The sequence below is a fragment of the Ammodytes marinus genome (genome assembly GCF_949987685.1).
Source record: "Ammodytes marinus genome assembly, chromosome: 14".
Taxonomy (NCBI): domain Eukaryota; kingdom Metazoa; phylum Chordata; class Actinopteri; order Uranoscopiformes; family Ammodytidae; genus Ammodytes; species Ammodytes marinus.
Window position 1 is genome coordinate 2,018,637 of NC_137218.1, and position 13,495 is coordinate 2,032,131.

The window sequence follows — 13,495 nt, forward strand, 5'->3', positions numbered from 1 at the left end:
GTGAGAAGTGTTGTATTAGGTGAAGTCAATTTACTATTATTATAAACATAAGATAAGAGAACTTTTATTGTCCTTAGGGAAATTTGTCAATTTATAAATAAGTGCATAACGATATTGTATTGTCAGTACAATACATGACAGTACAGTACAGTACTGAAAAGAATATACTTTAAGGACAGCCATTTTTTAATTATATAAATTAAATTGTCAACGTGGTTGGGAGACGATTGCACAGCCTCCACAATGTATCAAATAGATATAGAAAACCAGACTTTAAATGAGGATGTCCTATTTCTAGAAGGGTTAAATGTCTCTTCTTGGACCTCCATTCCTATATTCATCATACTCCTCTTTATCTACATCTTTGCTGTTGTGTCAAATGTCACTTTAGTTTCTCTGATCATCAGTAGAAGAAGCCTCCACCAGCCTATGTATCTTCTATTCTGCAACATGAGTATTAATGACATTTTTGGCGCCACCATTGTGACACCACATGTACTCCGAGATATCTTTATTCCACCTACACAGCGATATATTTATTACATTGACTGTGTTTCCCAGGCTTTCTGTGTTCACCTCTATGCAAGCGCCAGTCACACTATTCTCATGATCATGGCGTTTGACCGCCACATGGCGATCTGTAACCCTCTCCGTTACGCCACCATTATGACCAACAGAATGGTGATCTTGTTATCTGTGTGGGCCTGGGCCACAGCTTTAGTTATGGTGTCCATCCTACTTGGTCTAACCATACGCCTGTCCCGATGTAGACGATTTATACCAAGCCCGTTCTGCGACAATGCCTCTTTATTTAACCTCTCATGTGAAAGCGTCCTAGTCAATGACATCTTTGGTGCCGGCTACACCGTGCTAATACTCGGGTCTTCTTTAATCTTTGTAACCATCACCTACCTGAAGATATGTACAGTGGTTTTGCGCGGTAAAAACAGGGCTTTAAACAGCAAAGCACTGCAGACTTGCACCACCCATCTGGCTGTGTATGTTTTCCTCTTAGTATCTATCTCCATCATCGTAGCAATGCACCGTTTCCCTAACCTATCCGAACACAGGAAGGTCGTGATAGTCTTATGTGAAGTGTGTCTTCCGGCCTTCAACGCAGTCATCTACGGCCTGCAAATTAAGGAGATCAAGCAGACCATTGTTACTTTGTTTTGCAGCAGAAAAGTGGCGCAAATGAAATGAAATTAACAAAACCTGTAAATACTTGAAATACTAAATACCGTAAATACTCCCTTGGCTCACATTAAAGTTGTTTAAAAAAAAACTTGTCTCTTTATTTTATTATCTTATAAATGTGACACTTAAATCAGTTGGTTGTGCTTTATGAAATTGATATGCTTGCAGGATTGTTGCAATAAGCCACTTAAAATAAAGCAATAAAATAAAAAAGTTTACATACCTAAACTAAGTAGCTCCTATGAAATAAAATCATGAACGGTGTAAAGAAAATCTGTCAAACTGTACATTGTACCTTCACAGGACACGCCACCTTGGCCAACATTTAAGAAAATATATGTAAAAGTTTTTTTTATTGTTTATAATGCACGGTGCAAGGTATTTTCTCTCCTGGCTCTAGGTTCAAGGTATCTTTAGTATCCCAGAGGAGCAATCGGATTAACAGCCAGCAGTAAAAACAAACAGCAGGCAAACAAATGAACAAGACAAGTAATAAGAAACAAATATTACAATTTCAGCTGCTCATCAAGGCTGATAGCAGCAGGCATAAATTACTTTTCGTATACTTTATATATTTGCCTTTTTTTTCTGTTCATTGTGCATCGTGGTAGGTTGTATCTGCACCCTGATGGTAGCAATACAAATTCACTGTACAAGGATGGCTCGAATCAGCCAAGATTTATCCATCTCCAATGATCTGACATTATAAGGCTCATGGTCGATCAAGGGTGTACAAGCTTCTGAGAAGGGGCTTGACCAAAAGGGGGGGGGGGGGGATATTTGATGTAAATGTAGTTTGAATTGAGTATTTGAAGAGAATATTCAAAGAATAAGAGCAAGGCACATACTGTAGAAGGCAATGAACAAACCATCTGAGGCACAGGCGCTGTCCGTGGTGCTGAATTATTTCTTTGGCCACTCACAGACACATGTGGGACTGGATTAAATTGTATAGGCTGGTATAGGTAAAAAATTAAGAGACCAGTCTGAATTTTTCTTAAAACTTAATCTCTATATTACTTAATGGAAATGCTTTTAATTCCAATGTTTTTGGGTGGAATCTGGTAGAAATGTTGTCAGTAGTTTATAGAATAAAACCAAAATGATCATTTTGATCAAACATACGCCCTTAAATAGTAAAACAAGAAACTGAATATTTGGAGTGATCTCTTAATTTTTTCCAGAGCTGTCTATCCAAGGGCCTATGGGCACAATGGGCTAGGCCGAGATGTAAAAATCCCAAATTTTAAACGTTTTGTCTGTTGGGGCCCTTTGAAAAAAGATTCACAGGATACACCTCGAACCAGGGTTTATCACCATTTTGTTATGAATAATCTGACAACTAAAACATTCTAAATAAACTATTTTTCTACTAAAAGTTTACATCTAAGTTATTTTCAAAGATTATAAAGAATCTTTAGAGGGCATGCTATATGTTCATCAATTCAACAATTACGTTTTTGAACTGAGATATCATTATAAGCATTTGCAAAGGGTGCTTGATCGGCCTGTGTTGGTGATGTATCTTCCTGGTGAAGATTGGCAGGAGATGTCTGTTGATTGATTTAATAACAAAAAAAATCATTATTATCATATATGCTTTTTTTCCCAATTAAAGGTGCAGTGGTTAATATCAAAACATTTATTGGCATCAAGTGGTGAAAGTTCTAGATGTCAACACTCCCTTGCCAACCCCATCCTTTCAAATAATTATGGAAGCTACGGTGGCCTTCAAGGACAAGAAGCTAGTTACTAAAGATGGCATCATCCACCACTGCCTCAAGTCTTTCCACAATATCAAGTGATGAGGCGAAGATGTATTTAGTCATTTATTCTATAGTACTTCTTCCTTGTCTTCCATTAATAATAATAATAATAATAATAATAATAATAATAATAATAATAATAATAATAATAATAATAATAATAATTGATTGGATTTATATAGCGCTTTTCAAGGTACTCAAAGCGCTTTACAGGGTTCCAGGTTCAATTCGTTCACACACAGTCATACCGGTGGTGGTAAACTACCATAGTAGCCACAGTTGCCCTGGGGCAGACTGACAGAAGCGAGGCTGCCATTCCGCGCCATCGGCCCCTCCGACCACCACCTCAAACATACAGCAGTCATACACATTCACACGAGGCAAGGTGGGTGAAGTGTCTTGCCCAGGGACACAACGACCATGACACAAGTGGCCGGGCCCACTATATAAATGCATATGGACATCAAGTGTCTGTTAACCCTAACTTTAATTTTCATGCGATTACATAAAAATTAAATCATACTTCCTGATATAATATTCCATTTCTACCAAGTCTATTCTGAAAAATAACAATTATTTCCATACATTACTCTTTTAAGAGAAAAATCCTAATCTCGGTCACCAAAATGTTTTGATTGACACACACATGTTACCAAGACAAGTGATGATGATTTTGATGCAAAGTTTGACAGCAGCAGTTGCGCAGTGATGACAAGGCAACAACAAAGCTTGGAGAACCCTATAATAGGTGTTTGTCAGTCCACATGTTAGTCTGTCTGCAGGAGGTTCACACCAACACAGGTAATTATGCCTCACATTTACCACTGAATGTAAAATACTGTAGATGTCTAAATGTTGAATGTTTTCTGATGTTTAAATAAGTGTAAACTTCTTCCCACTCATTTTCGAACATGTTGTTACAATTATCAAGTGTTTGTCCTTCATGTGTCCAATAATGCTTTCTATTTTTTCTAACATCATTATTTTCTGTATGATCATTTCTGTTTTCTTTTATGTTATAGAAGCAACACAACTCACTGTGATCATGATTTATGTTTTTCTCAATAGCTTGAAAACACATTTGTGCAGGTTTTCAAATGAGGACGTTTATTATAGCACAGCAGCTTTTATACTGCAAATGTAAACCAAATAAATATAAAAGCATTGGTTCTACATGTAGAAAAACAACTCTTCTTATGAGCCTGTTTGAGCCATACTTTAAAAAAATCTGCACAAATATTAATATTTTAACAGTTGAGAAGGACAGTTTGATCCAAACTTGTAAAAAGCATAAACAGAAGTGTGTTGAAGGACTTTTAGCTGGTTAAACATTTGTGCAAAGGTCTTTCAAAAAAACTTCATCAGAGATTCATGATGCAGCAACTCATTAATATCAGCTGTAAATATTCATAGAAGCCTTTGCAAATGTAGTGTTTATAATAATTAAGAACAGAGGAATTAGTGTGATGAATGTGGGTAGAGTAGTGATCAGACAGAATGTTATGTGTTATACTGTATGTGCTCAAGCACTCTAAATGTGTACAATGGCAAATGGGTGCCATATATTGCAGCACATGTACAGTACACATCACGACAGCACTTTATTTTTATACCAAATGCTGATTTAAAAAATGTTTTCTATTAAATGCAGCTTTTTTAGGAAATGTTAATATATTACTATTTTAACTTGTCTGTCTATCATATCTCTGTTTTTATATGTGACATATAGAGAATAATATCTACTGCCAAGTGTATATTATGGTATTGACAATAACACTGATTCTGACTCAGACTGACTATGGCAGTTAAAGGAGATGTGTTTTGAGAGAGAGAGAGAGAGAGAGAGAGAGAGAGAGAGAGAGAGAGAGAGAGAGAGAGAGAGAGAGAGAGAGAGAGAAATGTTTTCCTCTTGTTTAACACAGTTTATTCAAACAAGTTTGATGTCATTAAATGGGATCTGTGTTAAGGAGAGACACTGCAGGCAAAAACTTAGTAACTTAAGCCCTAGTCAATTTTGATATTTTTGTCTTTTTTGCTTCCATAACATGTCTTATTTCATAATAGTATAAATCAAATGTCCAACATTTACATTTAGGTGTTTATTTGACTAAACTTTGTCTGTTTGCATCTTTATATTTCACAAAATCAGTTTTTCAATAAGTGCTTTTAAAATTTCAACTTCTAAAGCACTTACATCATCTGAACTTTCAATAATCATTCTTAGCCCTATTTTTCTTTTAACTTTTTTGATTTATAAAATGAAAAAATTTAATGAAATAAACATTTGAACTCTGGCTTTATCCGACATCTAGAATTGTAAAAGATATGCAAATGAACACATTAGTTTGATATTGCCTAAATTCACATGTATTCAAACATTTCTGAAAAGAGAATTTCATACAAAGAATAACTGTTTCAAGGTAAGTAATCAACTGGCAAAGTTTCATGATGATGTTTCCTTCATGAAGGAGAGGCCCTATTTCACATTTTGCCCCTTCGAGAGTCTTAGCAACCCACTGCAGACATGTCTAATGCTTTGTTTTATTCACGATTCTCTCTTGGCACCTCCCCCGGTCGCAGTATGGACGAGAACACTTTTTCTGTCTGTTGTGTTTTTATAACATTGGTTATCACTTTTCTGAATTTCATTTGTCACTTCTGTTATGTGTTTGATGCACTTTGTAACTGTCCTTTTTTTAAAGTGCTATATAAATAAAGCCATTCCACTTCCCTTCTGGGACAGCGATATACATCAAATGTACTCCTGTTTCTGACAGTGTATACCCCAAATTTGTCTATGCATGCAACTGCAACCATGCATAATTAATTAATTTGTATGTTCATGTAAACAGACTAGTATTCATTTGTTTGTACCTTGACATGTTTCGACTACTTCCTGCCGTCTTCTTCAAGATACAAACAAATGAATACTAGTCTGTTTTACATTAACATACAGGTAAATATATCAAGTTAAACCAAATAAACCTTTTTAAGTTATTATGAATAATTCATGATTTTTCTCTATGATTCTCTCCAGAGACCTCCCCAACCCGCTGGCAGTATGGACAACATCACTTTGAACGCAGACATCTTCTACATCGAGGGGTTGAAGGTTGATCCCCAGTCGTCCGTCCCAGCCTTTGTGTTCCTCCTGCTCATCTACATCTTCATTACTGTGTCTAACATGGGACTAGTGGCTCTGATCTTCATGGAGAGGAGCCTCCATGAGCCCATGTTCCTGCTCTTATGCAACATGAACGTTAATGATGTGTTTGGGGCGTCCGATGTCATCCCGCGCCTGCTGAGCGAACACTTCACCCCTATCACCCAGCGCTCCATCCACTACTACGAGTGTGTCATCCAGGCCTTCTGCGCACACTTCCACGCAGGCGCCTCTCACGCGGTGCTCATGATCATGGCGTTCGACCGCTACGTGGCCATCTGTAACCCTATGCGTTACGCCGTGATTATGACCAACAGAATGGTTGTGAAGCTTTCGGTCGGAGCGTGGACCGCTGCGTTCATCTCCGTTGTTATCCTCCTCAGTCTCAATGTGCGTCTGACGCGCTGCAGACGTGTCATACTGAACCCGTTCTGCGATAACGCCTCTCTGTTTAAGCTCTCCTGTCAGAACCTTCTCTACAATCACATCTACGGACTGGGCAGCGCGGTCGTTATCCTCGGCTCGTCTCTTGGCGCGGTCTCACTCACGTACCTCAGGATCGCCATTGTTTGTTTGAGCAGCAAGACAAAGGCTCTGAACAGCCGTGCCCTGCAGACCTGCGCCTCACACCTAGTGGTTTACATGCTCATGCTGGTGGCCTCCTTCACCCCTATGATCATGCATCGCAGCCCGGCCTGGGCCGAGAGCGGGAAGGTGTTTTCGGTCCTGTTCCACGTGGTTCCCCCAGCCCTAAACCCAGTCATCTATGGACTGCAGTGCAAAGAACTCAAGCGGAAGATTTTCGGATTGTTTCGCAAGAATAAAGTGGATAAAAGTGACATGAAAGGACAGACTTTCCTTAAATAAATCTATAAAAAAGTTTTCATCCAAGTTCAAGTTCAAAGTTTTATTGGTCACATGTTTGCAGAAATGTCCATTGAGTGTTTTGAGTTTGATGCAAGTTTTTCCTCAACATTAACAATTGAAGGGGTTCTTAATGTAGACATTGGTTCTTACTTATGCTATTTATTTGATTTTAGGTTAAATTTCAGTTGAAAATCAAATCACTTCAAATGCTTTTCTAACAAGTTATAGGGAATAAAACTCACATACTAAATATAACTATAACTACATCCTGGCAGTAACATAGGTACACACACACACACACACACACACACACACACACACACACACACACACACACACACACACACACACACACCTTGTACTACTTCCTGCATGTCAATATTTTCCAAATAATGCTTGAGAGGGTGTAGTAACACAGTCTGTTCCTACACAGCTTTAATACAGACAGACGGGTTTGGAAGTTATTAGCTAAAGTTGGGACACCTGGACCAATTGTTTGACTTAACTTTCAAGCCTTCATTTACTTCCATTGCTGCAGAAAAGATCAAAGATGTGAACCCGTTCTATGGTCCCTGAAAAAGGCCTTTTGTATCCAACTAATGCTTTTAATCTGATATTAAGCTGAATTGTAGAAACATTGTCAAATGTATTTTTTTACAGTAAGTATTATCTATCCTGCTGGACACTTTGATAACAACGTTTAAAATGTATTCACATTATTACTATTTAATAATAAAGGTCAAAGTACAGTTTGCATCTATCCATATACAGATGGTGTACATGGGTTAATTTCTTGGTTTAATTATATGATTTTAATGTAAAAAGTGTTTTACATACAAACAAAATTAAACTCTGGAAAAAATGAAGAGACCCATCTGGATTTTTCTTCAATCTTCATCTCTACATTACGTAATGGAAATGCTCTAAATGACAACATTTTTGGTGGGAATTTGGTAGAAATGTTGACTGTAGTTTGTAGAATAAAACCAACATTTTCATTTTACTCATATGCCTATAAATAGTAAAACGAGAGACACTGAATATTTGGAGTGGTCTCTTAATTTTTCCCAAAGTTCTATCATCTTTATATCTATATAATCAGCTTCAAGCTCCCATACTATCCGACATTTATCACGCACAATTATGATATTTATGTAAACTCATCCGACAGCATGCAACCCAAATAATGTAGTTACTGTTAAAACATGTTTCCAACACTTTACACTCAGTAGTATCTAACCAATCTGATAGTTTTACATGTTAGTAGTCCAGGTTTTGGGATATCCAAAATGCGGATAGGATGAAATCACCAGTTTGATGCAAAATAAACAATGTATTATTTATTTATATTCTTTATTTAATCAGGAAGTCAGATTGAGATTGAGATCTTATTCGTAAATCAGACGTAAGAAGTGCATTTTTCACAATGCAAAACGTGTGAAAATATGGTCAGCCTAATTATAACTATTAATATATATATATATATATATATATATATATATATATATATATATATATATATATATATATATATTAATTCCTACTCTTATTTCAAATACCTATAATCTTTGATCTAATTTAATTGAATACATTTATTTCAGACGTATCAAAAATATAGTTATTTAAATACTTAAGACTTTTTGTATTTATCTGTTCTCATTTATTTGCTTGTGCTGATGTAACACTCATCTGGGTATCAACAATGGAATATTTAGTCTTACAATATTTTATCATATTTACACCATGTGTTATTCATGAAACTGCTAAAGTAAATAAAAACATTATAAGCAACATATTTTTTCATAGTATTTATCACAAATCTGTGTGTAACAAGCTATGTGCATATGAGTTTTATTAATATTTAAGGTGCTATACATTTGCATTTTGGGACTATACATATATATATTGATGTATTAACTTATGTGTTTTTACAATTGACCAAATAATTACATTGAAATTTTGATTTTAGTTAGGGTTGATTCTAAAGTAAAACGTGGGCTTCATCTTGAGGTCATGACACAGAGAAACAAATGAGGCCTTTGTATGAAAGTAACTGTGAGATCATGGAAATGGAGGAGAAACTGAAAACATATAGCTTATACTTAAAAAAAAATAAAAAATAAAATGTACAATTTTGATTCACCAAGAAAACGATGCACATTTGAACCATAAATGATGACTTGATGGAGATTTGAATTACAACATCCAGCTTCATTAGTTAAAATGAAAAGAAACATTCAATTTGTCACACATCTCACCAAAGACAGCATAAGCCAGTATAGTAAACCTTATACTGGGAAAAATAATAAGGCAGTTGATTTTCATTCTATAAATGTTGTGTTACCGTATTTACAAAGTGAATGTGCTCTTGTGTGTGTTTATTTATAATGCAATTTTCTTATAATTCTCTGGTAATTACTGATGGTTATTTAATGACTCTTGCTTGCAAGGTTTTTCATAAATATTATTCTATATTAATATTGTAGAATCATAGAAAATGTACAGGCACTTTTTTTTACCCATAAGGTCACATTAAAAGGGGCATTTGAGTATGTTGGCCTGTCACAGTTATTTCACCATCAGCTATCCTTATTCATTTTGCACAACTAGTAGATTCCACATGCAAGGGGAATAATGCGATTGATTCATACTACTGGTCCAAAGTTTTGGAACAGCCCAATGGAAAAAAGAATGTCGGGTACACAAATCAAATGCACTAGAATCAGAATTTTGTTACATTTTAAAAGGCCTTAAATCTCAAAATTCTATGCATACATTCCTACATCACCAACAGTGGACTATCGATCTACTTTGACCAATAGGGCACATCTAGATTTGACCAATAAATAATGTAAATGTCAGAGTTGACAAATGTCTTATTCTCAGCAGCTGAGGTGCCCCTTTGGTTTGCAAAAATTTTACTTTTTTTCAACGATAGGGTCACACATGAGCCCTTGACTTTTTTAATTTGGAGGGGACACTTACACTCATGTTTTAGTCCTTTTTGTTTATGCAAATGTATATCAGTTTCACTTTATATATGCATTTTACCTAATATATGCATAAATGTATTCAACCCAATATCTTACTTAGGGCTGTAGGCACGCACAGGCCTCCCATTGGTTTACATAGAGGAGGTGCCCTTCTTTCATTTTTCCCCCCAGCCCTTTTAGAGGGACTGGGCAAGCCTCTGTTATGGATGAAGATGTAAATCAGTTGGCCAGTAGCAGTTATTTCACAATTAGCTATCCTTAATCATTTTGCACAATTAGTAGATTCAACCTTCAAGGTTTTGCGGAGTTCCTGTAAAAATAACATTGCGATGAGCACACACACACACACAAACATTCCTACCTTGCCAACAGTCGACTATCGGTCTTCAATACCAAGTGGGGACCTCTTTTACCAAATATGTCAAAATTATGTAAATAACAGAGTTGTCAAAGGCCTTTTTCAGGGAACCAAGAATGGGTTCCCAACTTTTAGCTTTCCTGCAGCAATGGAAGTAAATGAAGCCTTGATGAAGAGGATTTATAGTGACAAAGCTCTCAATTTTTTTTGTTAAAAGTATTAATAGTTATATTCACTAGTATCAAAACAAATCAGTTTTATTTGTGTCACAGGTACCTAGACTACTGTATTTGCATGCAGAGACTCTCCAAGGGGCAGAGGCTAAATTAAAAAAGGATACATCCTCTATGTAATCAAATGGGAGGCCTGTGAATGCTAACAGCCCTTAGATAGTGGGTTGTATATTAGTTGTGGATAAATTAAGTTACACATACACAGCTGATCAAATGTACCTTTGATGTGACTTTAGGGGCAGAAAAGGAGGCTTGAAGTGTCCCATTCCGATTAAAAAAAGTTTTTCTCTCAGAGCAAAAAAGGCAGAGGCCATTGCCGACTCGACTGAGGAACAGCTTTAAAGAAATATCAAAACAAACTAGAAAAATCAAGGTGTCTGAAACTTTAGACTGTTCCTTTGTAAAACATCTTGCAGGGGTGAGGATTGATAATAAAATGTTAACTTTTAAATTTATTAGAATATGTGTTCAAATGGATCACGTATGATAAACTATGGGGACATGGATGATTTCAAATTTGTATTAAAGTTAATAGTTGCTGCCTAATGACCACTACTTTCGCCATCACATTGATTTAATAATATTGCATCACACATTACCTAAGGCTAAATTAATCCACTGAGAATGATATCACATCTATGAAAAAGTAGGACACCTTCTTTGCTGCTGGTGAAAACTGACTGCTTGTAGTGAAAACTAAAGACTGGACCGAAGTCACAACACAGGTATTAGACGTGTGACTGCTATATTACATATTTTACCTATTGTTTAAAGTTCATCTTTGGTACTCTGTTCTTTTAGTAACTTTAATTGTATTGCTATATTATCTATGTTGGTGTATCTTGTTGTCTGTAAACTTAAGATGTATTCAATTAATTAACAGAAAACTGTTATTTCAGGTTGATGGAAAACTACACCTACAACAGCTTCATACTCCAGTTGGAGGAACTTAAAGTCCCAAAAGAATATATGTACCATATCTTTTATTTCTTCCTTATTTCTTTCATTGTTATAATGGTTATGAATGTCGGCATTTTGCTGCTTATTTGCATTGACAAAAACCTTCACCAGCCTATGTATCTCCTTTTTTGCAACTTGACAGTCACTGACATAATTGGTGTTTCTAACATTTTGCCACAAATTCTCTTAGACATGCAACGTCCTCCTTCTGAGCGCCTCATCACTTATTATGACTGTGTGGCTCAAGCTTTTACAACTCAATTGTTTGGTGCCAGTTCCCACACTGTGCTCATGATTATGGCGTTTGACAGATATGTGGCCATCTGCAATCCTCTGCGCTATGCTGCCATAATGACCAATAAAATGGTTATAAAGCTGACAGTTTCTGCTTGGGGTGTGGGCTTTGTTTTGGTCGGGATTCGTCTAGGTTTGACAATGAGGCTGAACCGATGTAGAACCATGATCACAAATCCTTACTGTGACAATGCCTCGTTGTTTAAGCTCTCCTGTGAGAGTGTGTTCATTAACAATGTCTACGGCCTCACTTTCACTGTGGTGGTGCTCAGCTCCTCATTAGGCAGCATTGTTATCACCTATACTAAGATTACAGTAGTCTGTCTGACCAGTAATAGCAAGTCTTTGAACAGTAAAGCCTTGAAGACCTGCAGCACTCACCTGGTCACTTATCTGATCATGTTTGTAAGTGGAATGTTCATCATCATCCTGCATCGTTTCCCTCAGTACTCAGACTACAGAAAAATGTCTGCCATCATGATGGTTATCATTCCCGGAGGCCTCAACCCCATTATTTATGGTATACAATCAAAAGAGATACAAAAGTTCTTATTTAAAATATTAAAGTCCAAAAAAATATGTTTTAAAGGTACTTGAATACTTGAATTCAAATATAAATACATATTGACAGCAAAAGGTGTTTTGTGACCTATAGGTAGAATTCTAAAGTTCAACAAGCAGAAAATATTCCAGTATTAAGACAGTGAAAAGCTTTGTTGATAAAAAAAGTAGAACACAGCCCATGGCAGCCACAAACATGACTCTGGATATTGTTTAACCTTCCTGATCCTCTGCCATTCAGTAAATGAATAAAAACTGACTTGTTTGTGTCATTACAGTCTTGACTACTTATTGTTCTTGTTTGTCTTTTAATGCATTTTCAAACTGTGTGCGGAACGCATTTCCACAATGGATTAATTTGCAGGAATATGTTGGAAGGTTTTGGGGGGCATGTATCGATATAATAAACATTTTGATGACGTATTCCTACCTAACCAACAGTGGACTATCGGTGTACAATGACCAAGTATGGATCTCTATTTCTGGTCATTAAAAAAAGCTTTTCATTAGCAAAAACTAAAATTAGAATTATCTCTTAATCTTAACTCTTTCAAATTAAAGTTAAAAAACATGTCAGGACACTTATATTTAATCTGCAATTATCATGCACAGGGAGAGTCGAGGGGTGACAACCCCCCCCCCCCTTCCCTTTTTGCTTAAGTGCCCTTTTCTAAAATATTTATCAAACCAGTGTATTCAACCTGTTGGCTAATGGGAATTAACCCTCTGACGCCTGGGGCTATTTTAGCCGTTTTTGCATACTTTTAAATTATCCTTACTAAACTACATTAGGAAATGTTTATCAAGCCAGTGCTTGGCATCTTTTTGTTCAGCACATCCTCACCACCATGACCTGATAGTAATTTCTTTAATTTTTACATACTATATGATCATATTGGACCCAAAACCACACAATAAATGTAAAACAGATTTTGAAAATATATTAATTTTACCATGTGTAACACAAACATTCATATATCATTTTTTTGAAAGCTGAAAATAAATAATTGGGATGTCATTATGGTAATGTAAAAGTTTGATTGAGGTGGCATCAACCTAAATACAAATTTTATGAACAAATAGCAGGTGCATACACAGGCATT

At 36.0% G+C, this 13,495-nt stretch overlaps 2 protein-coding genes across 2 annotated transcripts; both read left to right on the forward strand.

Moving 5' to 3' along the window:
* Positions 1-243: 243 nt before the first annotated feature.
* On the forward strand, positions 244-6,993 carry LOC307260577 (uncharacterized protein; the record flags this gene model as incomplete). Its single annotated transcript, XM_080040850.1, has 2 exons — positions 244-1,161; positions 6,001-6,993. 2 exons carry the CDS (start codon positions 244-246, stop codon positions 6,991-6,993), a joined length of 1,911 nt encoding a protein of 636 aa, XP_079896976.1.
* Positions 6,994-11,477: 4,484 nt separating this feature from the next.
* Positions 11,478-12,428, forward strand: LOC307260578 (olfactory receptor 8G17-like; the record flags this gene model as incomplete). Its single annotated transcript, XM_080040851.1, has 1 exon — positions 11,478-12,428. The coding sequence occupies exon 1, from the start codon at positions 11,481-11,483 to the stop codon at positions 12,426-12,428; it is 948 nt and encodes a 315-aa protein (XP_079896977.1). The 5' UTR covers positions 11,478-11,480.
* Positions 12,429-13,495: the final 1,067 nt, after the last annotated feature.